General features: G+C 42.8%; 1 protein-coding gene across 20 annotated transcripts in view; it reads left to right on the top strand.

The window, feature by feature from the left end:
- Window positions 1-26,049, top strand: part of KIF1A (kinesin family member 1A) — a 111,688-nt gene that overhangs the window by 24,840 nt on the left and 60,799 nt on the right. For 10 of the 20 annotated variants that reach the window (XM_083741762.1, XM_083741760.1, XM_083741761.1 and 7 more), the window contains exons 3-17: window positions 8,114-8,190; window positions 9,332-9,511; window positions 10,295-10,360; window positions 11,552-11,730; window positions 12,239-12,350; window positions 13,448-13,525; window positions 14,049-14,114; window positions 15,464-15,481; window positions 16,810-16,885; window positions 17,310-17,388; window positions 19,054-19,196; window positions 20,574-20,600; window positions 23,956-24,167; window positions 24,638-24,717; window positions 25,340-25,415. In XM_083741762.1, coding sequence (XP_083597888.1) covers window positions 8,114-8,190; window positions 9,332-9,511; window positions 10,295-10,360; window positions 11,552-11,730; window positions 12,239-12,350; window positions 13,448-13,525; window positions 14,049-14,114; window positions 15,464-15,481; window positions 16,810-16,885; window positions 17,310-17,388; window positions 19,054-19,196; window positions 20,574-20,600; window positions 23,956-24,167; window positions 24,638-24,717; window positions 25,340-25,415 — 1,469 coding nt within the window. The remainder of the gene's footprint in view (window positions 1-8,113; window positions 8,191-9,331; window positions 9,512-10,294; window positions 10,361-11,551; window positions 11,731-12,238; window positions 12,351-13,447; window positions 13,526-14,048; window positions 14,115-15,463; window positions 15,482-16,809; window positions 16,886-17,309; window positions 17,389-19,053; window positions 19,197-20,573; window positions 20,601-23,955; window positions 24,168-24,637; window positions 24,718-25,339; window positions 25,416-26,049) is intronic. The other 10 variants (XM_083741753.1, XM_083741752.1, XM_083741765.1 and 7 more) reach the window with 2 other exon arrangements.

Below are 26,049 nucleotides of genomic sequence, written 5' to 3'. Positions count from 1 at the left end.
GCCCCTGAAGGGGAGACACCAAAGGGGGGGATCTCTTTGGGGGAGGTGCTTCAAGGGTGGAATGAGGGTGCGGACCAAGTACCAGCCCCCTTGTGCTAAAATTATGGTTTTAATGGGGATGGGCTTTTAACTTGGTTGGGTGTTGTTTATTTAGCAGGGTGGAGTTGTTTTAAATTGTGCTTAAGTGTTGTATGTTAATTTGTATTTTTTTGTTTTATAAGGCTGATGAATATTCTACAGCCTTTTAAATTTGTTTGTGGGAGGGGGGTTATTGTATTGCTTTTATTTTAACTGTGACCCGCCCTGAGATTTTGAGATGAAGGGTGTAATAATAATAATAATAATAATAATAATAATTAATAAAGCCTCCTTTAGCATGGCTTTAACAAGGAACTAGCTGTAGTGTTCTTTCAGTCACAGTATTCAGTTTCTCTCACCCTATCTTTAAAACGATATAGTATAGTTGGAGAAGGAGCAACAGAGGGCAACTAATGCAACCAGGGAGACTGGTAATCCTCTGTTCTAGAGGGAGAGCTTAAACAGTTTTGGTGCTTTTTTTAGCTTAGGAAGAAAATTCAGCTAAAATAAAAAACAATAAAGGCTTGTAAAATTGTAAATATTTCCCTGCAGCACTTGATTTTTAGGGGGCAGGGCAGAGGAGGGTCATTAATGAAAGAGAACAAAAGACTCAGAACAAGCAAAAATTCATTACACAATAAAACAGTTGGTATATATGGAATTCAGTGCACAAAATCAGAAAAGTGTAAGCAAATTCACAAAGCTCCCTGCATTATTTAATAGCAAAGGCGTGTGTATTTGCCATAGACCTGCTTAAAGTAGAGCAGGGCTAGGTGGAATCTCAAGAGGCTGCCACAACAGACAAAGACATATGAGTCTTGAGACGTTGGCTGTAAAACCTCTGATGAAGAGATGGGGCGTTGTCTGCTTTGTTGGTTTAAAAATTTTCTCTTAAAAATGAAATGCCCATTGTTAGCTGTGTATGGACATGGTTTTCAGCCCTCTATATTACAAAGGGAATGAAGCCTTTTCCTGGGTCCATGTACTCAGCAGGCTTATGGGGCAAAGGTTGAATGCAATCTGGCACTAAGGGACCAATTTGTGCAAAACAGAGAATTGCATCAGCTGTGACACAAAGGAACACACTATGATGCATAGTTTATGCATCAGAGTTATGAAGATGCAGATTGGCCTTTTACTGCAGCCTTTCTTCTCCCTGTACTTGTCTATCTTGTTAGGATTCTCAAAAGTTGCCATCTCCCCCTGTCTAGAAGTCCTTGTCCCCTTCTTGTTCTCAGTGCTACAACAAATATAAAGTGAATATATTTTAATATTTGCATTCAAATAATAATCCCGCACAAAAATGTAAGATGATTAATTTTGTTATGCTTTGCTTTCCCTACCTGGGATGACGCTAATCAATGACCTCAGGTGCGTCTCTGCTTCTTAGCTTCCTCTGCCTAACAGAAGTGTTGTAAAAAAATACTGAGATAAGTGTTAAAAAATATGTTTAGGCTGCAATCCTATATCCACTTTCTTTGCGGTTAACTCAATTGGGCCGACATGTATAGAATAGTGCTGTTAAAAGTGTAGGGGAATAACTGGCTATAATACTGAATGTTGAACACATAAGCAAAAAACCGGTCAGAATAAAAGTAAAGTCATGAATTTGTTTTTCAAGGCCGGAAGGAGTTTTAACTGAACAGCCCACTTATGGCATTTTGAGAGTCATTTGATCTTGTAAAGGCATCACCCTGCTTGCTCTGTGTTTATTTCTGCATTGATTTGCATGTTGTTCAGTTATTCCATGGCTTGCACTGCCTTTGCTTTTGATGGCTACACCTACCAACTTTATATCCCTAGGCAGTCTCCCTAGCAACTACCACTCTTTGCAGGAAGGCTTATCATTAATTTAGGATCCAAGATGAATAAAGACATCAGAAAATAGTTGTGTGGGGTTCATTCCCTCTGGACTACTGTACAAACAACATACTGTTATAGGTACAGTTAATTTGCTAGCACCACTGCATGGGTGAGAAGACCACTTCCTGCAGGGCAGATGTGCAAAGAATTAAGTGACTCATTAGATTCAAGCATTTAAATATGGTGCACCTGGGAGCTTTTAGAAAATCTCATGCATTGTTCCTTCATAGGAAATACATGTTAGCTTAACTGGCCCAGGTTTGCTTGTTTGTTGTTTTTTTTTATTATTATTATTATTATTATTATTATTATTATTATAAAAGCAATACACACAAGATCAGTGTGTAAGCAAATAGCATACACCATGACTAAGGTTGCTGCTAGATACCCACCTTATTTATTTTGATTCTTGCTGCAACATTTCGTCTTGTCACAGTTCCATTGAATTCTCTACATCAAACACCACATATCCTTGATGCAGTCTTTTGTTCTTCCTATATATTTTGTGTGCCATATTTTATCACTGTGTGGTGTGTACAGCAACATGTGATGCATCTCAGCACACAGTGGAGGAAAAGAATGTTGCTGCATTTTTAACCACTAATGTATACACAACCCCAGTCTTTTCCATCTTTTGCTGTAATTTGTTGCCACCCTTACATGCCTTCCTCTGCGTCACTTACTTTTTTTGATTCCCTTCTGCAATGAAAGAACCTCCTCTTGGGAGAGTTGAGCCTCTTTTATTTGCATGGCGCATCAGCTGCCTGCTAATTCTTCACTTAGCACCACCTTCTTCTTCTGAAAGGTCATTTGAATGACGCCTAAACTTATAGATTTGCTATTTTAAGGTTTGCCATTATTCTGTGTTTGTGCCTCTGTTTGCTGTCTCTTATTTTAAAATGCAATAAACAATTAAGGAACAGTGACAGAGCAAGCCAGTCTCAGTTCTTGGATTGCCATGGTAACATTCTCCACATCAGAGGAGAAGTGTGGTACAGAATTCAAAAGTATATGTTTGTTGCACTTGGATTTTAAATGACACTGAAGTGAAATCCTTGTTCTTTGGCTTGGTTAGAATCAAAAGTCTGGAAGGGTCATCAGAAGTATAGTCCAGTTGATCCAGACTCCTATAATGAAATGGTTTCCTTGTACCAAACCCATTCCTATTTTGCTTTTCCAGTTCTGTTATCGAAGTCAGTTTGATTGGAGATTTCCCATGGATTGAACATGGAACCATATGTTCTGCCACTATAAGCTATGATTGTTCCTACAACCTAAGCACTTTGCTTGATGCTCCATTCATCAACGGCAACAAAATAAAGCAAAAAAAAATGAGCTCTGTCTCTCTAGTGCCTGACAATGTACTGTAGAAGTGTGGCTATGGAAGCTACAATGCAGTCTATCTGGATTGAATCTTTATTTCTTTTCCATACCACTTTACTAAATGGCTGTTCTGAACCAATACTTGGGTGCAGCAATAAACTTATGTCAATCCAGACAAGATGGAGGTACTTTTGGTTTATCAACCAAACAATGCCCAGTCTGTTCTAGATGTGGTTGGACTCTCCCTAAAGCATCAAGTTTGCAATCTGGAACTGCTTATTTATCCTGCACCATCATTAATTAAAGACTTAGGTAGCCTCTCTGTGGCTTCAAGTGCCTTTTATCAGCTTTAACTTTTATGCCAGCTATGACCTTACTTGAATTTAGATAGCTTGGCCACAATTACCCATCCCATTTCGCCACCTGAGGCAAAATGGGAATCGCTGCCTCCTGGCTCCAACCACTGCACCTCACTTCTGCTGCTGCTCCCTGTCTCTCACCAAATAAGGTGGGCTTCGGGGCACTCTTCCAAGAGTTGCTGCTCTCTTGGCTTCTCCACCCAGGAGCAAGGAAGACAAATGGCAACACTGCATGCTGGAATGCCGCCTCCTTGGCAGCAGAAGCGGTGTCCTAAAAATTGAAAGTGTGGTCACTTCAAAATTGCCCGCAATGGACAGGATACCCCTTCTGGTTCATGGGACAGTTTGCAGGGTTAAAGTGTTATAACGATAATTTGGCATAAATTCTCAACCCATCCCATACTGAGTTTGGTACTGAGTGGTGAAACATTTGTATGACAGCTCTGCAACGTGGGAGGGTGAAAAGCAATTATCGCTCTCTTTAGAAGTTTGTATCCTTTGCCGAAAGTCAGTCTCAATAAGGTTTCTTTTTAAGCACTGCATTTTTTAAAAAAGAGAGAAGAAGAGCATGTTGTTGCCTTTTCTATTTATAGAAAATAGCAAGTCTTTAAGAATTTAGAAATGTATGGATTCAGAACTATAGTACAGGTAACCCCTCATTTACAAATAAAAATTTTTCCTTCCAGTAGCACCTTAAAGACCAACTAAGTTACCGTAGTTCTTGGTATGAGCTTTCGTGTGCATGCACACTTCTTCAGATACACTTCTTCTGAAGAAGTGTGCATGCACATGAAAGCTCATACCAAGAACTAACTTAGTTGGTCTTTAAGGTGCTACTGGAAGGAATTTTTTTGTTTTGACTATGGCAGACCAACACGGCTACTCATTTACAAATGTTCAATATGTGTGTGACCCCCAACACACGCATCACTTCAAACTTGGGAGTGATCCAAAACAAAACAAAAACATCAAAAAGGGGTGTGTGGTGGTGGTACAGGGTGTTTTCAGGCGTTTTCAGTGGTGTTTCAAATACACACATGCAATTTCACTTAAATGCATGTTGTCTTGGAACATAACCTCCGCGTAAATGGGGGTGGGGTGGTTGCCTGTATTTCCACACATGTATGTATTTTTAAAATTCAGAATAAAATGGATGGTAAGGACTCCAGAATATATATAAATTATACATGTGTCTAAGAGTTCAGTATTATACTTACTGAACTATACAGGAAGCAGCAGCAGTTGGTGGGGCTGAGCAGGGTAGGGGGAGCCCTTGTTCACATGGCATCCCAAAGCAGAGATCTGAGAAGGCGATGGGCAAGATGTCAAGGAAGCTGGCATGATACGGGCGTAGGGGCAGGAGCATTGGATTGGCTCCACCACTGTGCCCGCACCACACCAAACTCCCTTCCATTCAGAGGTGCCAACTTGAATAAAATGGCCCTGCCCTGTATAATTGATCACAAGATGTGGCACATACACATCATTTGAATGGCAATGCCCAGCAACTTGGGAGGGGTGGCCCCCTCAAATATTTTATTGGCGGGGCTGAAGTGACCTTGGCTTCCAGGAGCTGGCTCCTCTGCCTCCACCTAATCCCTCTCCCTCATGTTTACCAGCAGCAGCCTCCATGTTGGCAAGCTGGGTGAGCAATGCCACCTCACCCCCACCCCACCCCACCAACTGATGCCAAACCTGTACTGAATTCTATCCCTAGCTGAATGTAAAAGCATTTTATGACACCCCGGTGAACTGAAAATGAACACAACCTAGGAATGCTTACCCACTCCTTTCATTTTCCATTCAGAGGTTATAGTAGTTTGTTTTTGTTTCATTGATTAATAACAAAACTCAACTAAAAATTTGGGTTGTATCCAACACTGTGCACAGTGGGACTTCCCTGTTGCTCTCCTCTGCCCAAGACCCTGCCAAATCTAGTTTTGAGGGATCCCCAACCCTCTAGAGCAGAATCTGAGGATGCACAGTGAGTTGCAGGACAGAGGAGAGAATGGGGAAGTTGCATTGAGCAAGTGGAATGACAGCACTGGATGTAACCCAATAATAATAATAATAATAATAATAATAATAATAATAATAATAATAAAGAGTGCAATCTTATGTGTTCCTGCTTAGAAGCTAGTCTCATTGAGTTCTATGCACCCTAAAATGCAGACAGTTCTGGGAGAAAGTGGAATGAATTCTTGCTGGGGAGGGACAGACATCTCTCATGCCTTCTCTGACTCAAGGGCCATCCCTCTATAGTCCATAAGGAAGTGTTAGATGGCTGGTTAGCTAGTTGCTGTACAGTACATATGAGTCATGATAACTTTCTGGCTGAATAATAAGGGTGAGTGGCTCACATTAAGGACACTCTGCCACTTGCTGTTTCTGACGTGTGGGAGACTCGTCATAGCTGTGTCTGCAGCTAGCTCTAGTAATTGGTGCACATAACCACTGACCTTCCCATGTTTGCTGTCAGCTATGCTTATCAATTACCTCTGAGTCTCTTACATCAAGACTCATGGTTAATGACCCTTCTGTGGTCTTAAGAGCACTGCTTGCTACAAAGGCAAAGCTCTGCTATACACTCATTCCATGTCTCTCTACTCAGGCCAGCACTGCATTGAATGTTTTAGGCCTGTTTTGTTGCTGCATAGCATACCAGCAAAGAGAAGCACTTGGTTGCTGTAAATGGAGGCATACTGTTACCGCAGATGGATGTACAAACACTCCTTCCTATGTATGATAGGAAGCAGCACACTGAAACTGAAAGTCTAATGCACATGCAACAATAACATGATGTAGTGCCTACATTGAACAGCTGTAGAAAACAATATACAGAGTTCCTACCAAAGGCTGACTTGCCCCCCACATTGCGGGGGCACATCACATGATGCGTCACGTTACACGTCACGTTATGCATCCCTCCCCCAGCTGGCATGCAGGTGCTTGTGTGCTGGGCTGGGACCTGCAATGTTCCTGCCCACAAGCTTCTAATCAAAAAGATAATGCCTCAAGGTTGCGGAATAACCTTATTTGTTTCCCTAGGCTTTTATGTGCATTCTAATGTATTAATGATTTTTGAAGTATGCTGTTCATGCTTTCTTTGTATTTTATTGTGCTTTTGTAAACTGCTCTTGAAACTTCTGCTGAAACCATTTAAATAAAAATAGCCCCCCTTGCAAGGTCAGGAGATGTTTCCTTCCCTCTCTGCATTCCCCAAGGGACATGAAACCCAACTATGCTGAGTAGCATTTGGCTGCTGACTCATTTGCAGGCTGTTTATGATCATGTTCAGTGGATGAAATCACTGTCCCCACCCCCTCCAATTTGCATTGTTGTTTTAAGCAAGTTTTCTTGTATTTTTATGTAAGCTGTTTTATGCATTGGAAAAACACCACATTAAAAAAAATCTAAATAAATACACTATATTGAGCTGTGGATATTATGCAGTGGGAGCTTATGCATGTGATCTGATCCCACATCAGGAGTGTGTGTGTGTGAGAGAGAGAGAGAATAAAAGAAGGGCAAATGGATGGAACTGGTTCCATAGGTCTTTCCCCATTGAATGGGCAGCCTAAAGACCCAGGAAGTCAGCCTTATTTCTGTAGTTATGTCATTCATGTGCGTGTTCCCACAGTGTGGCATCACATCATGCTAAGGTCTCTTTGGATGTGAAGAGCCACCTGCATTGGCTGCGTCATGATTTACATTGCTAAACCAAACTGATAATTAGAAATCATCCAAGAACTCATAGCAGCTGTAAATGGCTTTAATGGCCCTGCAGTCAACATATCTGCCTTCTGTGGGAGGATATCGCTGAATGGAAGAAGAATTTAAGAACATAATAGTTGAATGTATGTCTCTGTGTTGTGGGGACTATATGCTTCATCCCAGCTTCTGATTTGATCCTGGAATGCCCATATTTCCCCCGCCATTGCTTCCGCCACTGAGCTCAGGGAGGAGTATGGCAGCAGCCACGAGAGAGCTTCCATTGCCTCTCCATGGCCTCTCCACAGCTGCTGCCGCCGGCCTCCTCTCTTGGGCAGCTCACAGCGGATGCTGTGATCCTTTGCATGCAAAATATGTGCTCTCCCACTGAGCTATGGCCCTTCCTCAAATATATTAGGTGTACAAGGATAGAAGAGACTCTAGTTTTATGCTTGAGTATTTCCCTAGCTATTTCTTAAGCCTAGTTAGTACTTGAAGGCACTGCCCTGCAGTGTGTAGCTGACTAGTTCACATGTTTCAAGAGGGGCAGGACTCTGTCTGATGTAGCCTGGCCTATTGGGGGATCCATCTGTGGGGACATGTGGCGTACGAGCTGCCTGATAGTGAGTGCTAGTGGAAGGTGTGCTCCAAATCACTCGATTGAATGGCTTTAGGGACCTGGATGCCTCAAAGCAACAATTCTTCTATTGAAATGTAGAAATGCTGGTTGCCGAGGGTTCATATCATATCATGGTTTCCCCCTCTCTGTTTCTTCTTAGCTATCATTAACCCAAAGCAGCCCAAGGAGACACCAAAAAGTTTCAGCTTCGACTATTCCTATTGGTCTCACACAACAGTAAGTAGACACTAGACTACAACTGGGGATGCATTTGCTTTTGCATGCAGTGGTACCTCGAGTTACAAATGCCTCAGGTTACAAACGCTTCAGGTTACAAACTCCACTAACCTGGAAGAGTTACTTTGAGTTGAGAACTTTGCCCCAGTATGAGAACGGAAATCACGTGCTGGCAGCACAGCAGCAGCAAGAGGCCCCATTAGCAAAAGCATGCCTCTAGTTAAGAACAGTTTCAGGTTAAGAACGGACCTCCGGAACGAATTACGGTAAGTTCGTAACTAGAGGTACCACTGTACTATTAAGTTGGCTTAGCATTGGGCTTGGATTTTGAAGTTACTGTATAGTGAGATGCTCCTGAATAAATATTTGTCTAAAAATAATTCAAGGCAATTATTCAGTAAATGCTTTTGAACAAGAAATAATTTTGAGGAGTAATCACAAGCAATTCATGGACAAATAGTGGGGAAACTGTGACTCAGCTGCTCTCTGTATTTGCACAGCTGGGTTTATGGGCCTTTTTATTTTATCTGCCTAATATATGCTCCAAAAGACAGGGAAGTGTTGAGTGCGGCATTGGAGATATTCATCAGGATAGTGCTGTTCAACATTACGTAAGCTGGAGTCAAATGCCTCAGTGATTACTTCAGTTACAATACTAATATAACATCAATAGAAATCTTTCTGAGGCCCACCATGTCATAACAGTGGGTCAACTAAATATAGATCAAATATAGGATGATTATTATGCCATACACTTTAGTGGAATTCATGCCCAAGGCCCCTTTGCTGCGTAGTTCTGCAGGGCAGTTTGAGTTGCCATTTTCCAAATGGCTACATAGTGCTATGCATTATGTCTTCTAAGCCTTGAAATAAATCGTTTGAGAAGATCCTCCTCTGCTGGAAGGCTCCAAATTTCATCCTAAGTTCTTATTTTTGCTTCCACAATTGCTCAGAAGTACTAGCACACAAAAAAAATATTCTGATCAAACTGTTCCAACGTGAGGTCGTATTAATTCTGAGATGTTTTTAGAATAATTCTTGATTAAAAAACAAACGAACAGCATGCCATGGAAAGGGGAGAAAAGTTCTCTTCTTTTCTCTTTTGATACTTTCTCAGTATCCCTCATCTTTCTCTTAATAGCCTGAAGACATCAACTATGCTTCTCAAAAGCAAGTGTACCGGGACATTGGAGAAGAGATGCTGCAGCATGCTTTTGAAGGTTATAATGTCTGCATATTTGCCTATGGCCAGACTGGGGCTGGCAAGTCCTACACTATGATGGGCAGACAGGAGAAGGACCAACAAGGCATAATCCCCCAGGTAACTATAACAACAAGAGAATGCAGCTATAAACTAACAAGCAGGTCCAAGAAAGGGGTGTTTGGGGTGGAATTAGGAAAGTGAATAACTATAAGAAAGGTAAGGAGTGTGTGGAACAGTTAAGTTGCTGAGTGGCAATAAAGAGAGGGTGGAAGTCCATGGGCTCATTGAGAAAATGGAAAGATGTAGTACCACCTAGTGGTAGGTGAGTTAAAGGGGACACCAATAATATCTCTGGGAGGCCATAACTGAGCTGAAGGGCAGCAGCTACTGATTCAACCCATAAGGAAACCCAGGAAACCATGAGGGACGACAGGGAAAGAGAGAGCATGGGTGTTGGAGGGAGGATACATTTCATTATTTTGCAAAGCAGCACAAGGCTAAGGGCCTCTGTTGACACCTCTGTCCATCAGTTGGCTGAAGTAAACCATTGACTGGCAGTGAGAGAGCCTAGAAGGAAGGAGCAAATGAGAGGGTGCTCAGGCCTACTGGCTGGACAAGCAGGGCTTACCTGCCTGCAGCCTGTACCTTTAAAAGAGATTTAGCTGAAAATTTACTCAAAGCTACCAGAATTGTCTTTGTTTCAGTGAAGGGATGAACTTACCGGTATATGTGGAGCTACCCTAGCTATATCCCAGCTATCCCAGTGACGTAGATTTTCTTGTTCAACAAACATCTAGATAGAAATCTAGGCAGCTGCCAAATTATTGATAGATTCTGAGTAAATGGTACTATTGTCATAGATAAATGCAGCTCTTTTTCTTTCCTTCTGATGTTATGCAGCTTTGTGAGGATCTTTTCTCTCGAATCAATGACACAACAAATGACAACATGTCATACTCAGTGGAGGTAAGAACTGGTACTTGGTCATAGTCCATACTTCCTTTGGGGCAAGATGGAATATAGGATGGGTTCTCTGAGCATGAATGAAAGTCGTATTGGCGTGTGGAAACACAAAGTCATTGGATTATGAATTGACAACAACAAAAGTTACAGAATAGTGTTCTACTAAATTCATGGGTGACCAGGTAAAAAAGAAGACAAGACTCCTGACCTTTAATAGTTGTTTAGAAGAAAGGATTTCAGCAGCTATGGCTTTTTAATGCGAAATTCCCTTTTCTACACAACTGTTAGGTGAAGCAGCCCTGTCTTCTTCTTTTTATCTCTCCACCCTAGGGGTTCACCGTGTTTACTTTTAGGTACAAATTTAGCAGGCAGCAACTGCCTTAGGGTTCACCCACACTTCCTTTCGCCATGCTGCTTTTCCCCAGGAAAGCTCGTAGTTTAGCACTGAATTGGAACAAATGGCAGTTGCGTTTTCTGTGGATTGCTGTTTGTTCCTATTTAGTGCTAAGCAGCAGGTTTTCCAGGGGGCAATGGTGGGGCAAATGCAAAACTGCTTGGATAAGCAGCAGTGTGGACAAGCCTTTAGTCAGCTTTCAGTGTTAACCTGATGATCCTGCACAGCTGTGCTCCCTCCTCCCCTTATCGGATGAATAATATGCAACTCTGCTCACAAAGCAGCTCCTTTTGAAAATCTGCTTCCAGTGTTTATGTTAGCACTATCTGCTGTGCATATTTCTTTTTACACATCTGTCTTCAGGGTTTGAAAAGCTTGTGAAGAGAGCACTGGGTAAAAAGTGCAATCCAAAGAAAGTTTGAGCTATCAGTGGCACACAGAGCTATCAGGTGCTTAATTATTTGGAATTATGTCCCATTGTGTTCAATGGGCTTTACTCTCAGATAAGTGTGCCCAGGATTCTGCTTAATTGTGTTCCTAAACCCCTTTGATCTGTTTGTAGATTTTCTTTGTGAGGTCTTCCCAAAGAACTTCTCCCCAACTCACTGTTTAGAAATAATATATTGTAGGCTCAGGTCAGAGGGGTTTTGTTTTATTGTGTTCTGAAGAGATAACTTGCACTATGTGTGTATCAGGTAGTGTCCACAAGATGTGCCCTCTCCTATGCAGCTGTGCTTATGTTCAAATAGATCAAATTTTTCAGTGCATAATTCTCATTGTCTGCACACTGTGCCCCACAGGTGAGCTACATGGAAATATACTGTGAGCGTGTGCGTGACCTCCTGAACCCCAAGAACAAAGGAAACCTGAGGGTGAGAGAGCACCCACTCCTTGGACCATACGTCGAAGATCTCTCGAAACTAGCTGTCACATCCTATAATGACATCCAGGATCTAATGGACTCTGGAAACAAAGCCAGGTAAAAAACAACAACTGCAGGAAGGCCTACCTCATTCTCCCATGTAGTCATGAACATAATTGTTATTCAGAGCTCTTTCCACCAGAGGTCTTTGTGGCAAGGGGGGTTATTGGGGAGCTGAGGTTGCCTAAGGGGACAGTTGATGGTACTGGGACATGAGGACCCCCTAGCAAACCCGTGGCCCTCCAGATGTCATTGGACTACAACTACTATAAATCTCTAACCATTGACAATGATGGCTGCAGCTGAAGGGAGGTTCACAGGTTTCCCATCCCTGTTTTAAAGAATTGCTTAAGCACCTGAGCACTGTTTAGAATCTTAATTCCTGGACTCCTGCAGCCTGGACTCCTGCCTTGTCAGCCTTGCTTCCCAATTGAATGAGGCTTTTGAGACCTTGGAGAAAGACCTCCTTATAGCATTGGATCTTTGCAAGTAGAAAGTGAAACTTGGATTCCCAACTTAAGCAGAAATAGAAATTTAACACTTCACTGTTGTTCTTGCTCAACAGGACGGTGGCTGCCACCAATATGAATGAAACCAGCAGCCGCTCACATGCTGTCTTCAACATTATCTTCACCCAGAAACGGCATGATGCAGAGACTGACATTACCACTGAGAAGGTGAGTGTAGGCAGACCAGTAAAAGTTGGTGTTCCTGCCAGCAGCACAAGAGGTTAGGGGTGGAATGGGTGCAGCCTCCTGCCACCTTCCTTGTTATAACTACACGGCCATGACTCAGCCTCTAACCTCAGCTGGCTCTTTAGCTAAACAACATGACTCAATGGAATGGGGGCAAAGATCATCATTATTCAAAAAAATGAGGTGAGGATAGCTTGATGGGATTGCTTAGAAGACAAACCTGCTATTCTTTAATCTTCCTTACATTTCCTTTGCAAAGCCCTCCATCCACCAATGATTTAGGCTTGGGTCTGGGAATAAAAATAATAATCAAAATATGCTCCAGCTTTGTGTTGTCAGAACTTCCACCAAAATATATGGATACTAGGAATGTAAAAAGAATGGGATCAATCTAAAGGTCAATCTAACCCAGCAACCAATAAGCCCACCAGCAGAGCTTAATGGCAGTTGTCCTCTGCTGCTGGCTCTGACTATGGAAGTGCCATGTAGCCATCATGGTTATTAGCCTTAAGGCCTATGAACCTTTAATGGGCCTGGATGCTCTGGATACTGGATCCTCTGGACTGCTGCCAGAGTTGGGACAAATGTGGTCATCATGGGGAGCCCAATTGGGCAAGCATCTTGTGTTGTTATGGTTTCTTGGTTGTTTTATTGTACATTGTCTTGAGTTTTGTTATAGACAGAAAGGAAATGAACAAGTTTTAATTTTAAAAAACATTGGAAAAAAATACAGAAACAGTTCTCAGTTTAGCCTGTCTAGTCAGCACTTGTGTGATTAGAGTGAAGGATTTCCTTCCGAATGAGAATCTTAAAGCTTCCAACATCTCGACTGCATGTGGCCCTTCTAGTGTCATGCCAAGCAAGAGTTGGAATGAGTCCAACACTTTCATTTGAGCAAAGCATTTGCTGCTAAACTGTTGTGCCTTGTTATGAAACATCATCGTGGCCGTGCGTTCTATTTCTTTCCTGCCTTTCTTGCATCAGACTCAAAAGTGGCATATTTCAGTACCTAGGTGGCCTCTTGTTCAGGTGGTAGATATCATTGGCAACAAGTTCCTCATCTGTTTTTCTGATTTCAGGTCAGCAAAATTAGCTTAGTGGATCTTGCAGGGAGTGAACGAGCTGATTCCACAGGAGCAAAAGGCACAAGACTGAAGGTAAGAGAAGAGACCAAATTAAACTAGAAATGGATGCATGTGTCTTTATTGTATGTAGGATTGGGTACACCAAGCCTCTCAGACACTATGGCATAAGGTTATCTCTTGGAAAATACCAAAAAACCCCTGAAATGTCTGAAAGTGGCCTGGTAATTATCACTGTTCATGTACCAGTCCTTTTCTGCAGTCCATACTTCCTCATATTCCATTCTTTTCCATTTCAGTCATTTTGCTGCTGGTTCCTTATTGCCTAACTATTAATGCCACCCCATATTGCTGCCCTTCATTCATTCTGGTTGAGATGCAGGCAAAGCTATCTGTTACTGCATGGGAGTGGAGTTTCACCAAATTATTATTATTGTTACTGTTGTTGTTGTTGTTATTCAGGCGGTAACTTCTCAAGGGAGTAATTCTTAATCCTGATGGTTGTGTGAAGCAGAATGTCCTCAGCGGTTGAAATTTCTTTGTGAAAAGTTTGTGTTGGAATTAGTTGCTCCAAATAAGGATTGTCTTGTTCTTACAGGAAGGAGCAAACATCAATAAATCACTCACTACGCTGGGGAAGGTGATTTCTGCTCTGGCTGAGATGGTAAGGATTGATAGTTGTGAGTTTATATACAGAGTTTACAACTCTCAATACACACTCTGCAATGCTTCACTAGAATTGCTCAGCCTGGTCCCTGGAGCAGCTATGAATCTTTTATTATTATTATTATTATTATTATTATTATTATTATTATTATTATTATTTCTATACTATCATCTGAGGATCACAGGGCAGTTTATAGTATAAAAACACAAAAATGCATACCATAGTAACAAACAAAAGCAATATTCTCCCCTCTACAGTTTAAAAGGCCATAGCTTGTTTAATTAGCCAAAGGCCTGAGAGAAGAGGAATAAAGTTTGGAAGATGCCCTGTGTTTGTTTGTGGAAGATAAATATGCATGTGCAATTAGGCTTTTTTTTTTTTAGCCCCTGTCTCCTTATGTGCTTTTTGGGTGGGTTGGGGAGAGGGAATGTGATAATCAAAACAGGAAATTTCCAATACATTTAAGTTTCTAAAATTAAGTCTAATGTCCAAAAATGTTATGTGAAAAACAAAACAAAGACAGGACATTTTTGTTAATTGTCTCTTTAAAAATTAAAATGCCAGAGAACAATATCTGTAAAGAATAGTTATTTTTGTTTGAAAACATTCTGGCAGCTCTTAATCATACAAGATGTAGTTGATTTGAGCTGAAAGGTCTGAACATTTCAGGAATGGATCTTAGCGGGAGAAAACCTTTGTATGGCTGACATATGCTCCTTATTTTGTCAAGTCTAGTACCCTATCTTCCACACCACTATAATTCTATGAACCTTACCTCTGAACTGTGATGGGCAGAGCAGTCATAAGACTAAATTGGGTAGTAGCAAGGTGGAGCAACCACTACTTCCCAAACCCTGCTTTTTGTGCTGACTAGATCAGAATATCTCTCTTGGGGGTAGGGGGAGTCCTTTTTTGCTACACCAGCTTGAGGCGGGCACAGCAGAGAGGCCTCAGGATTGGTTGGGATATCTTCAGGACTTTGGATTGCCCTGCCCCAAAATTTTCTGTCTCAGGGCTTTCCCACACTTTACGGATGGCCAGAGAGAACTGCTATTGGTAGTTTCCTGCCACACTGAATACAGAGCTCTCCTCACCAGTGGAAGTTATCAGAGGGTTCCCTGTAACTTATCCTGACCCCTTCCATTTGCACAGAACTAGGTTAGGATTGCGTCGCAAAGGCTCTCCATCTGGGCATGTGGGTGTTATATCTGGCTTGTGAGAAGTCAGGATGTTGGTCCCATTTTCTTATTTCAGTTGGTCCCCAAATCCAATTGTTCTTTTATTTGACCCATTTTTGTAATACATGTTTATGCAACTCTAATCAGGATCTTTGTTTTTCCCCCCAGGATTCAGGACCAAATAAGGTAAATAATACCTGTGCTTTGGAGGGGGTTATAGGAATGAGCTGATCTCCCTTGTTCTCTTCGATAACTAGCTTGGAGACATAGGTGCCACCTCATGCCAAAGATTGTGGGTGCCTGCAACAAAGGGCTTCAACTTTGCCATTGGGTTTGTGGAGGCCCACATCTTCTTGTGGTTGCAGCTGCAATCCTATACATCTTCCAGATGTACAGTCGTAACTCGGCTCCCGAATGCCTTGGGCGTCGAATGTTCTGGCTCCCAAATGATCGAAAACCGGAAGTGAGTGTTCTGGTTTTCGAACGTTCTTTCAGAAGCCAAACGCCCGACAGGGCTTCTGATTGGCTGCAGGAGCTTCCTGCATCCAATCAGAAGCCGTGCTTTGGAAGTCAAACATTTCGGAAGTCGAACGGACTTCTAGAATGGATTCTGTTTGACTTCCAAGCTACGACTGTAATGGAATTTACTTCCAAGCAAGAGAGGAAAAGTCTATGTGAGCACATCACAGACTTGACATGCTAAGTCTTTGTTAGCATTTCTATCCCCTCCTTTGTCCAACTGACACGCATACTTGTCTCCCTTCTATGCATGGGTGTATTCAAGGGAGGGGGGCAGTTGCCCCCCCGGTCAAGTAAAACAATAGAAATACTTAATTAACTGGCCAATCAGGTCAGTTCTGCCCCCCTACTCCATGGCTACTCCATGTAACCTTTTAATAAGCCAACCATATTTTTTTCTGGTCAGCTGCAGCTGATGCAACCAATGGGCTCTTGTGCAGAGAGCAGGGGTGGTGTTAGCAAGAGGGGCATAGGTGTTTCCCCATGTGTTCCATGGTGCCTGCCTGAAGTTCTCAGCTTTGTTTCTCCTGGTAGTTGGAACCTTAAATAAAATCAAAATGATCGAGAAGAGACAGATCCAGCCCATTGTTATCTCCCACCCCATAAAATGACCTAGATCCTAACACACTTGCCATGGATTCAGTGGGGCTTACTTCTGTGCTGAGGATAGGTGGTGGGTGGGAAGTGGGGGGCTCCTTCACGATATATTGCCCCCCGTCATCAGTCATGTAGCACCACCCCCAGGAAACAGTTCCAATGCATATGAGTGTAGCTGGGATTGACCACTCAAACAGTGCTGAATGCAGAGTGAAACTGGCTTTGGGGAAACTGCAACAAAATGCAGAATTTCAGAAGACACAAGTGAATTCTGGGTACTACGTACATGGATTCAAAGAACAGGGGTGTACATATGCTTAATGTTCTGTCTTCCTTGGATTGGCAAACAATTTCAGAATCAGAAGTATATGTTTAATTGTGTTCTGTCCTCCCTGTAGAATAAGAAGAAGAAAAAAACAGACTTTATTCCATACCGGGATTCTGTACTTACCTGGCTGCTCCGAGAAAATCTAGGTACTTTGTTCTCATGACTTATCTTAGATCTATCCTTAATCTCTGATTTCTTGGCAGTGGCCCAGCAGGTTGTTTATTGTAAGACTCCTTCTGTTGGAGGGGTGGGTAACACTCCAATAAGCAGCACCATTGCCAGAAATTTCTTTGCATCAATATGGTCAAGCATGGATAGTGCATTGCTAGTACCCAATTTTTCTCCAACTCGCCCAACGTTTGGGTGGCTGATGAGGCTATCATGGTGCTTGGGGCAGTTTTATTGTTTGTTCATACCTTGTGGGCAAAATGATATGGTGAACAGGAGAGTGAAATAATAGATATACAGGAAGAGTGTTAGAAAGAAAAGGAAGGGAGCCAAAGGAGAGATGTGGTATATAACTTTATATTTGTACCAGACACTCTTTTTCTGTGTTAATTTCCTGGGCAGGTGGTAACTCACGGACTGCTATGGTTGCTGCTCTCAGTCCAGCTGACATCAACTATGATGAGACGCTCAGCACCTTAAGGTAGGTCCCATGCAAGTTTTCTCACACTCTGAATGGGGCCAAGGGGTAAAAGATTCCCCTTTTGAAATTAGACTATGTTGCTTGTATGAGACTACTCTCAAGATGTTCCAGGAGGAAAACATGTTTGGATACTGAGTAAACAGGAACTCTTTTCCCCAGTGGATTATTATGTGAATATGAAGTAAAAAAAATTTTTTTTAATGGAAAATCTGGAACCTCCAAGTCTCGAAATGCAGGTTTGCATATAATGTTCATATCACAACAATTTCAAGTTGGTTCCACAGAAAAGCACTGAGCGTATATTAACTTACTGCCACTTTGGTCACTTGATTAACCCACAGTAGTTTCACAATAACAGCAGTGGTGAATACAGTATGTCCTTTTGGAGCCTGGAAAAGCATGCTGATACACCCTGATATGTTGATCAGATACATCAAGCTGGAAGAAAATTTACATGGTGAAAAAACAGCTTGATTTTATTGTAGGAGCTATGCAAATAATGTTGAATGAAGGTATCCATGTATATTGTCCTCCTAACATCCTATCTATTTCCACCATTAATAACATCCCCACAGTTCCTTGCTGATAGTGTAGCAGAGCTCCTTCCTATGGAAGGCAGTGAATATGCTTGTTGCCACAGGAACAGTCTGAGGTTCCACCACTTCTTCGTCCATATCATTGTCCTTCAGGGATTTCACTGTGCTATTATTATCAGCTTGACTCTGCATAAGAGGGATGAAACATCCCTGTTCACTTGTGAGCATCCCCTCTCGATTCAGACTGCCAGACTAAGATGCTTTATTGATGTGTCTGAGCGGGCCAGATTCTCAGGCTGCAGCAACTGAAACCAATTCCACAAGGGGTTATTCGATGGTGCTCCGGGGACCTCCAATGGAGCCAGATCAATTGTGGCATCAAGCTCAGCATGGATCTGAGTGATTCTGCCCTCAAAGTAGTCCACAAATCTCTCACAGCAGACTAGTGACTGGTCTGTTTTCAGTGATACAACCCAGGTCTGGGCCAGCTGGTTCACCACTCTAAAGAGCTCTGCTGGCGATTCTCTTAGAGTGCAGTAGAGGCCGGGAAAGTCCCAGTATGCTCCCCTATCCAGGGCCCTACAGAATCTCTCTACTATACTAGCGGTGTAATCATATTTTGTATTTCCTGGTAGAAGTAATAATATTGGCAGTTTTCAGTTCTTACCTCAAATATTTCATTTGTATTGGTATTTTATCTTATCTTATTATACACCATTTTTTTAACTTTGGGTTTTGAAGCAATTTACAATTCTGCAAATAAAATTAAAAAATGGCATGGCCCTGAATGTTTTTCTCCAGCATGGGGGCATGTGTGTGTTGTGTGTGTGTAGTGATGGAGGCAGGTGGGCAGGTAGGTAGATGGAAGGGGTGTGGAGTTGGAGGCTCACCAGGGTGATGTGCAAAAGAATTGATCTCTCTGTGTCCTTGGTTACCAAAACTGAGTGTGGAACGAGGTCTTGTATAACTCAGAATTGGACTGGAATTAACTGAGCTATTTTCTGAGTTTGGGAGGGTTTTCTGAGACTGAATGAGGAAGCTTACCTCAGTGTGCTTCCGTAGAAGCCACACAGTATGGCACTGTCAGTAGCCCTTCCTAGTTTACCCAGAATGAATCTTGCTCCTACAGGTATGCTGACCGAGCTAAGCAGATCAGATGCAATGCCGTCATTAATGAGGATCCTAACAACAAACTGATCAGAGAACTGAAGGATGAAGTGGCTCGCCTGAGAGACCTGCTGTACGCCCAGGGCCTGGGAGACATCATTGACAGTATGTTACATTTCTACACATTGGACTGGGACTGGCATTTATCCCCACCTTGAATAGAACAAGATCCACCCTCTGTGTGGTTTCCCTTTCTGCTTGATAGCCCTCCTGTCCTCCTGCCCTACTGCGAAGTGACAATAAGAAGGTATAAGGGTCAGGTCACATGTTATAGCCACCATGTGGAAGCTAAGTCATTGCATACAATGTCTGTGTCAGGTGTGCTCACCACTACACAGGTTATTTTTATCACATCACTACAAACTGTTGAACAAAAGATGTGCTCTCACATGGTGACAATTGCTCAATCTAAGTATGAAGTTACTGCAAATGAATAGCTCACTGTGTTGTCACAACTGCCAGATGGAAGTAATATGGAAAATGACCCCAAGGCAGCTCTGTTCCTGGGACATCTTTTCCTTCCCCATTGTTTCCTCCTGATTCCCTAAAAGTATTATCCGTCTTTGCACACCTGGTTTCAGGCACATCCCTCTACATGACCCATAGCTTTTTACAGGCCCAGTCATAGAATCAGTGCTTTCTTTCTGGGGGTACGCAGGGGTACACATACCCCTAAACATTTTGTGAATCTAAGCTTGGCCTCATTGAGGGGCAGTATTTCAATATGAGTAGGAAAATGAGAGTACCCCTAAACTTTTTTTTTAGGGGGAAAAAAACCACTGCACAGGATCATAGCAGTATTTCAGTTCTCCTCCTGTCTGACTTGGGAGAATTGTGTCACCACATTATATTGCTGTGGTAGCTTTCTACGCTGTGAACGAGGGAGAAATAGTTTGACGTGAAGGATATGCATCTCAGGGCCTTTCCTGCCAATAATATAAATTGAGCAATAAAAAAGTTCAGTTGATGCAGGGGATCCAAATGTCTTTCTCCCAGATAGCACATTTGTTGTGAGATGTAGGGATTTTGGTTTCTTTATCCCACAGCAATCAAACAGCAGTATTTTGATGCTAGGAAGATGGAATCTACCACCTACAGCGAGTAAGTGCTGCAGAGAAGGTGGGGTTATAAGTTTCATGTTTCCTTTATTGGATGGTGACTGTGTCATTGCTGAAAACCACCATTTTGTTAGCATTTTAGTTTCATTTTCCACACCCCTATATTTGCTTGGATGCTGTGTGCTCCTGAAAAGGTGATCACACATCTTCCCATTTAAACTAGTTTGACAGAAGACTATCCCCTTGCAGTCAGTCTGATTCCTATCCTGCACTATGGAAATACATGGCATACTGTACAAAAGAACAAATTCCAGGTTTCTGGTAATGTGGAAAGGCCCTCAGGTGTTGTTTCTTTATACCTATGAGATAAACCTACTCTTGTTTTCTTTGTCTTCCCCCCGCACCCTTCTCCTATCTCTCTTAGCCAATCCTGTTCCAGGAGGACCTAAATGTGTGTATTCCCCATTGCTGATATTTTGTGTGCTTCTCTGCTTCTGACAGGCTCAGTCATAGCTAAGGAACATAAGTACAGCATGAGAAAGGAGACAATTCCCCAAGTACAATACAGCAAGGCTATTGGGAACATGGTCGCCTTCATAGCTTCCCAACCTGAGGGAGGAGGGGAAAAAGAAGCATCAGCGGTAATCCAGTCACCGTGTTAAACATAACCTGGATGGGCACCCACTGCTTTCAACAGCACCAATGAGAGATTGCTGTGCTGAGTCCTGCACTCTAATTATAACCTTGTTCCATAGAAATGGTCTTTCCTCCCATGAAGAGGCCCAGGTGTGAGACTGCCCCTCACAATTGGAGAAGATCTATCCCAAACCCTGAGAATCCTGTAACGAGATCTTTTATGGGCTTGAGTGACACATGCACCCATAGACAAAATAAACTTCATAATCTATACCTCCTCCAGGCCATTTTGCCCTGTGTCCTTAGTTGGAGGTCCTGCAGCTCTTCACTATACCTTGACTTTTGTCTTTCACAATCTTCTTATCCAGGAAAATTTGCCTATTAAAATCTTCTGGGCAGTCTATGCTCTTGAGGTTTCCTTTCTCTATGCTGTAACTGTGTTTCCTGCTGCTTTTGCTGCTGTTGCTGCTTCTGCTTCTGCTGGGACTGGGTCTAACGAATATGTTCTGGGGTGGGGAGAGAAGGAAGGAGGAAGGAAACTAAGGTATCTGCTTCAGGCCACAGGTGGCACAGTTGTTACTGGTGATCCTATTTGGCCCTCCTGCTGATTGTATGGTTGTACCTGTTAGGAATGTTGCTGGAATAGTTAATTGGCTGGTGGGTGTGACAGAATGAACTGGCTTTTGCTGGCATGTTAAAAGGCGCTGCAGTCTGTGCCTTGTTTGTGAGCAGTGCAGCCTACGCTCTGATCTAAAACACCCATTTAAACCACAGGCAGGCAAACCCAATTTTCTAGGGCTTGTATGTTCTCAGAAATCACCCAGTGTCCATGCATTAAAAACCCAACCGGGCCTGCCCCCCCCCCCCCCGGATTGCACAGGTTCTACCTTCCCTCCGCCCATCTGCTGAACAAAGCCCAAGACATCTATTTATATTATTAAACATATGATTTATTGAACCAGAAATCCAACCCAAATCAGAGTAGTTAACAGTGCTGCTCACCTGATTACACCTGGATTTCTGATGTTGTTACTAATTTAACAATTATGCTGAGTTACCAACCTGTTTGCCAATGCCCTTTTCTAAAACATAGCCTCGGGAAATAGTGCATCAATATTTACTCTGCTCTTTACTCAAGAGCCATAGTCCTGGTTCTCCATACTCAAAGAGATTTTGTAAGGGTGAGGGATGGGGGAAGCAGACAAACCCGCCACCACCCCGGGGCTGGTGGGCACACGCCAGAGAGAGGGCGCCGCGCCATGGAGGCGGGGCGCGCCACTGAAGCAACTGCGTCCTCCTCACTGGACAGACAAAGCAGCTCCATGTGCCAATCCTGCATTGCTTTTGCAGGCAGCATGGGACCTGCAGGGTGCCTGAGCTGCCATGTTCTTTCTGGGTGCCCTCGCAGCCCTGGATCATTCCAGTATCTCTGATGCTTGAAGGCGTGGCCGGCTCACAGCCTTGGAGAGGGGCAGCGTTGCTTCTGAGCTTGCAGGATGCCTGAGCTGTTTCACCCTTCTCAGGTGCCCTCCAGGCTCCAGGTGGAGGGCCTCTGAGAAGGAGGCAACAGGCAAGCGCCAACCCCACGCTCCTTTTTTGATCAGCTCAGGGCTCGCAGGACGCCTGAGCTGTTGCCTTCTCCTTTGGCTTCATCCTGCTGGAGAGTGCCTGAGAAGGACGCAACAGATCATGACCAGCAGGATGGCACTCCGCTCCCAAAACCGTGCCTAGGCTTCTGCTAGCTAGGCCTCTGAACAGAGGCTGAATAATTTAGCTGCAGAGGAGAGGGCAACTGTATTACAAGGCCAGTGTGTTATCCATTGCTGCAAAAAGGTTTACCAGGACAGTCGGAGAGAGGTGTTCCTGGTTATTGTTGTTTATAATGTTTAGGGAAACAGAAAATTAGATTTACATCATGTAAAACTCTCAGGGTCTTCTCCTGGATTTCATGCATCTCATGTATGTTTGGCCTTTTTGGCATTACAAAGATGCATGCCCTGGACTCTTTCAGTTTCCTATTCCTTGTTAAAATGCAGTGAAAAGGTAAAATTTAGAAGGGGACTTCTTTGAGCAGGAAGGCCACTCATTTCAGAGTCTCTGAATATGCATAGCTTTTGTCCTAATCTTGGATGATGCCAAAGAAACTGAAACAGCAGCCATCTTATCCTGATCTACATGAATGAACAAGAAATACCTTGGGAATTCCCAACAGCTAACCTCCTACTTTCCCTTTTTCCTTTGAGTTTTGACCGAAATGGCTGATACTCAATGACTATCTTGATCCATATAGGGAAGATGCCGTGCCTATGGTCCTTCTTTTTCAAGCAACACTTCCATTCTGACCTTCACAAACAGATGGAAAGTTGAACACTTGGTTCTAAATTCAAGCTCTTGGGCTCATTAATATTATGCTAACACTAACTATTAAAACACTAAACTTTTGCTGGAAACATTTATTTGTTTTAGTTTGGACATGAACCTCATAAAACTAATGTGTTGTTAACATGCAATACCCTTGGATGTAAAAAACGCTGATACTAATATTACCTGTTTCAACAGTGTTTGAATTTTCCTGTTAGACCCACAAAGTTTATTTATTCTATGCTCTTCATTCTGGGGCCTTTTCTGCCTTTTATCAATAGTAATGATGCAACAGATATGGAATGACAGGAAGCTTTGGAGCATTTGACACCAGCCAAAGATCCAACCTTTATCTGAGAGCAGATGTCTATATTACATATCTAGAACATGTGTTGCAGGGGTGGGGATCCCATGGCCTTCCAGATGTTGTTAAACTCCAGATCCCATCAGTCCTGAAATCTTCTCCTGCATGGCCTTAATGGACATGTTATCCAGGAATTTTTCTATCCCCTGCCTATGATGCTAGAGGAGAAGGGGTCCACAGTGGTTGTAGACAAGATCTTCAGTAAGCTGTCCATTTCCCCCAAGGCACAGGCATGAGCAAAGTGAGACTTAATATAAGCTGATGTTAGGCTCCTGCCCTGGCACCTATACCCACATTATTGTCTGTGTATCTCTTCGTTGAATTTCTACCTTTCTCCTCATTGCATCATGTTGCTATTTCCCAACTGCATTTCTTTTCTCTATCTTTTCCTTCCTTCTTGTCTTTGTGTCTTTCCCTCTTCTTTCTCCCCTCCCGAACCCCTTAGACATGTCCGACTTTCAGAACAATAATGATAATCGTAGAGTGGCAGATATGAGTCAACGCCATGACAATCTCTCCACAGTGACCAATGCCTTGGTAGGAATGAGCCCGTCCTCCTCACTCTCAGCCTTGTCCAGCCGAGCTGCTTCGGTCTCCAGTCTCCACGAACGCATCATGTTTGCTCCAGGTAGTGAAGAAGCCATTGAGAGACTGAAGGTAAGAGCCAAGATCATGCATGCCATATTTGTACTACAGAGATACTGATGGTGGGAAACTTGGTAGAAAGAGACCATAGCAGAGACAAAAATTGTTAGTCTCCAGTGTTGCCTTTAAATATTATAACTTTGTTCAGATAATGTTGGAAAGAATCTGAAGCCACCTGTTACCTATGATCAGGTCAAATGTGAATGTGCACTGTGCATATTCCAGTAGTGGAATAAAGTTGTTCTGATTGTTGCACCCTGGACAGGGAATCTGAAGCCCTCCAGAAGTTGTTGGACTCCAGCTCCCATCAATCCCAGCCAGCATGGCCATTGATTGGGGATGATGGGAGTTTTAGTTCAGCAAAACTGGAGGGCCACAGATTTACCATCCCTGTCCTAGAGAAAGGTTGATAAGCTCCGCATAATGCATTGCAGGCAATATATTCCTAGTTCAATGTTTTATGTTCAACTTTCCCACTGCAGGAAACTGAGAAGATCATTGCTGAGCTGAATGAAACATGGGAAGAAAAGCTGCGCAGGACAGAAGCAATTCGAATGGAGAGGTAGGAGTCAAGTTATGAGGGCTATATTCATATAAAAGTTCACACCTGAGTCTATGTAGCTTGACATTCTGTTTCATCACAGTATGGCCTCAGTATAACAGAGAAACACTCCATGTATTGGCAGAGAGCCACCTGTTAAAGTCATCATGAGGAGCAATTGCCACATGGAGGCTGTTTCAGCTCATAGACTCCCCATTTATGATGACTAGAGATCCTGAGAGGCTGAGAATTGTTGGACCAGGAAGAACCATTTCATATGTTACTTTTTGAAAAACGCATGGTGCATGTTGGAGTGCAAGAAATCTCTCCCCGCCCCATCAAGTTCAGTAGAAAGCCAAGTGAAGAGGGCTCATCTTTCATTTCATCACATGTTTCCTCTAAAAGCATGGCTCTTTCTGTGCCTCAGAGCCTGCTGTCAACATTTACCTTTGCTACTTTTCCATTCACCCTTGTTTATCCTTCCCCAGCATCAATACTTCCCCAAGACCAGCATTTTAATGATTTACGTCTGTTACCATCAGTTTTATTTAGAGAGCATGGTGCAGTCTCTTTCTGAATGCTACAAGATCCAGGCCTTGGCAGAGTTGTTTAAGTTCTAGTTGCATCTTTTGGTATTTTCCAGGGAAGCTTTGCTTGCAGAAATGGGAGTGGCTATGAGAGAAGATGGTGGTACACTGGGAGTATTTTCACCTAAAAAGGTAGGATGGTTTTTCTGCCTCTTCCACTATGCTCAATTGCATTTTGATATCTGCTAATGGCGAAATATATATATATCTCAATTAAATATAGAGACAAAACTCCACCTGAGACTTTGGTGATGCATAGATGTTTTCATTGGCATTTTGAATGAATGTTTTTCCCCTTTCTGAATGGTCTGCTGTTGCTGCTGTTTGCTGCTGCTGCTACACAATTAGTACTCATCTAGCAATAGCCCATATTAAATTTCTTTTAGAAGATCCAGCAGTAGCTTGTTTCTTTTTCCATTGGGCTGCTTGAAAGAAACAGAATTAGGCCTGTCCTGATGAGTAGTTACGCTTGGGGGTACTCCCTTATTCATAAGAACATAAGAAGAGATCCATCTACTCAGTGGCCAACAAGATGGCACAAGGGAGCCCACAAGAAGAGCATAACAGATATTCAGCAACCAGTTGTCAGTGGCATCTTGCCTCCAAACATGAGGGTCCCATTTAGCCTTCATGGTTAATAGTCATTGATAGACCCATCTTCTATGCATGTGTCTAATCCCCACTAACAGTCCACTCTAGTTGCTGGAGGACCAAGAACTCTATGAATGCATATTCTCTCTTCATTGATATTTTAAATCCAAGTCTC

The sequence above is a fragment of the Podarcis gaigeae genome (assembly GCF_964106915.1).
Source record: "Podarcis gaigeae genome assembly, chromosome: 5".
NCBI lineage: Eukaryota > Metazoa > Chordata > Lepidosauria > Squamata > Lacertidae > Podarcis > Podarcis gaigeae.
Note: the sequence above shows the minus strand (reverse complement) of the source record. Positions and strands in the feature narration are given on the sequence as shown.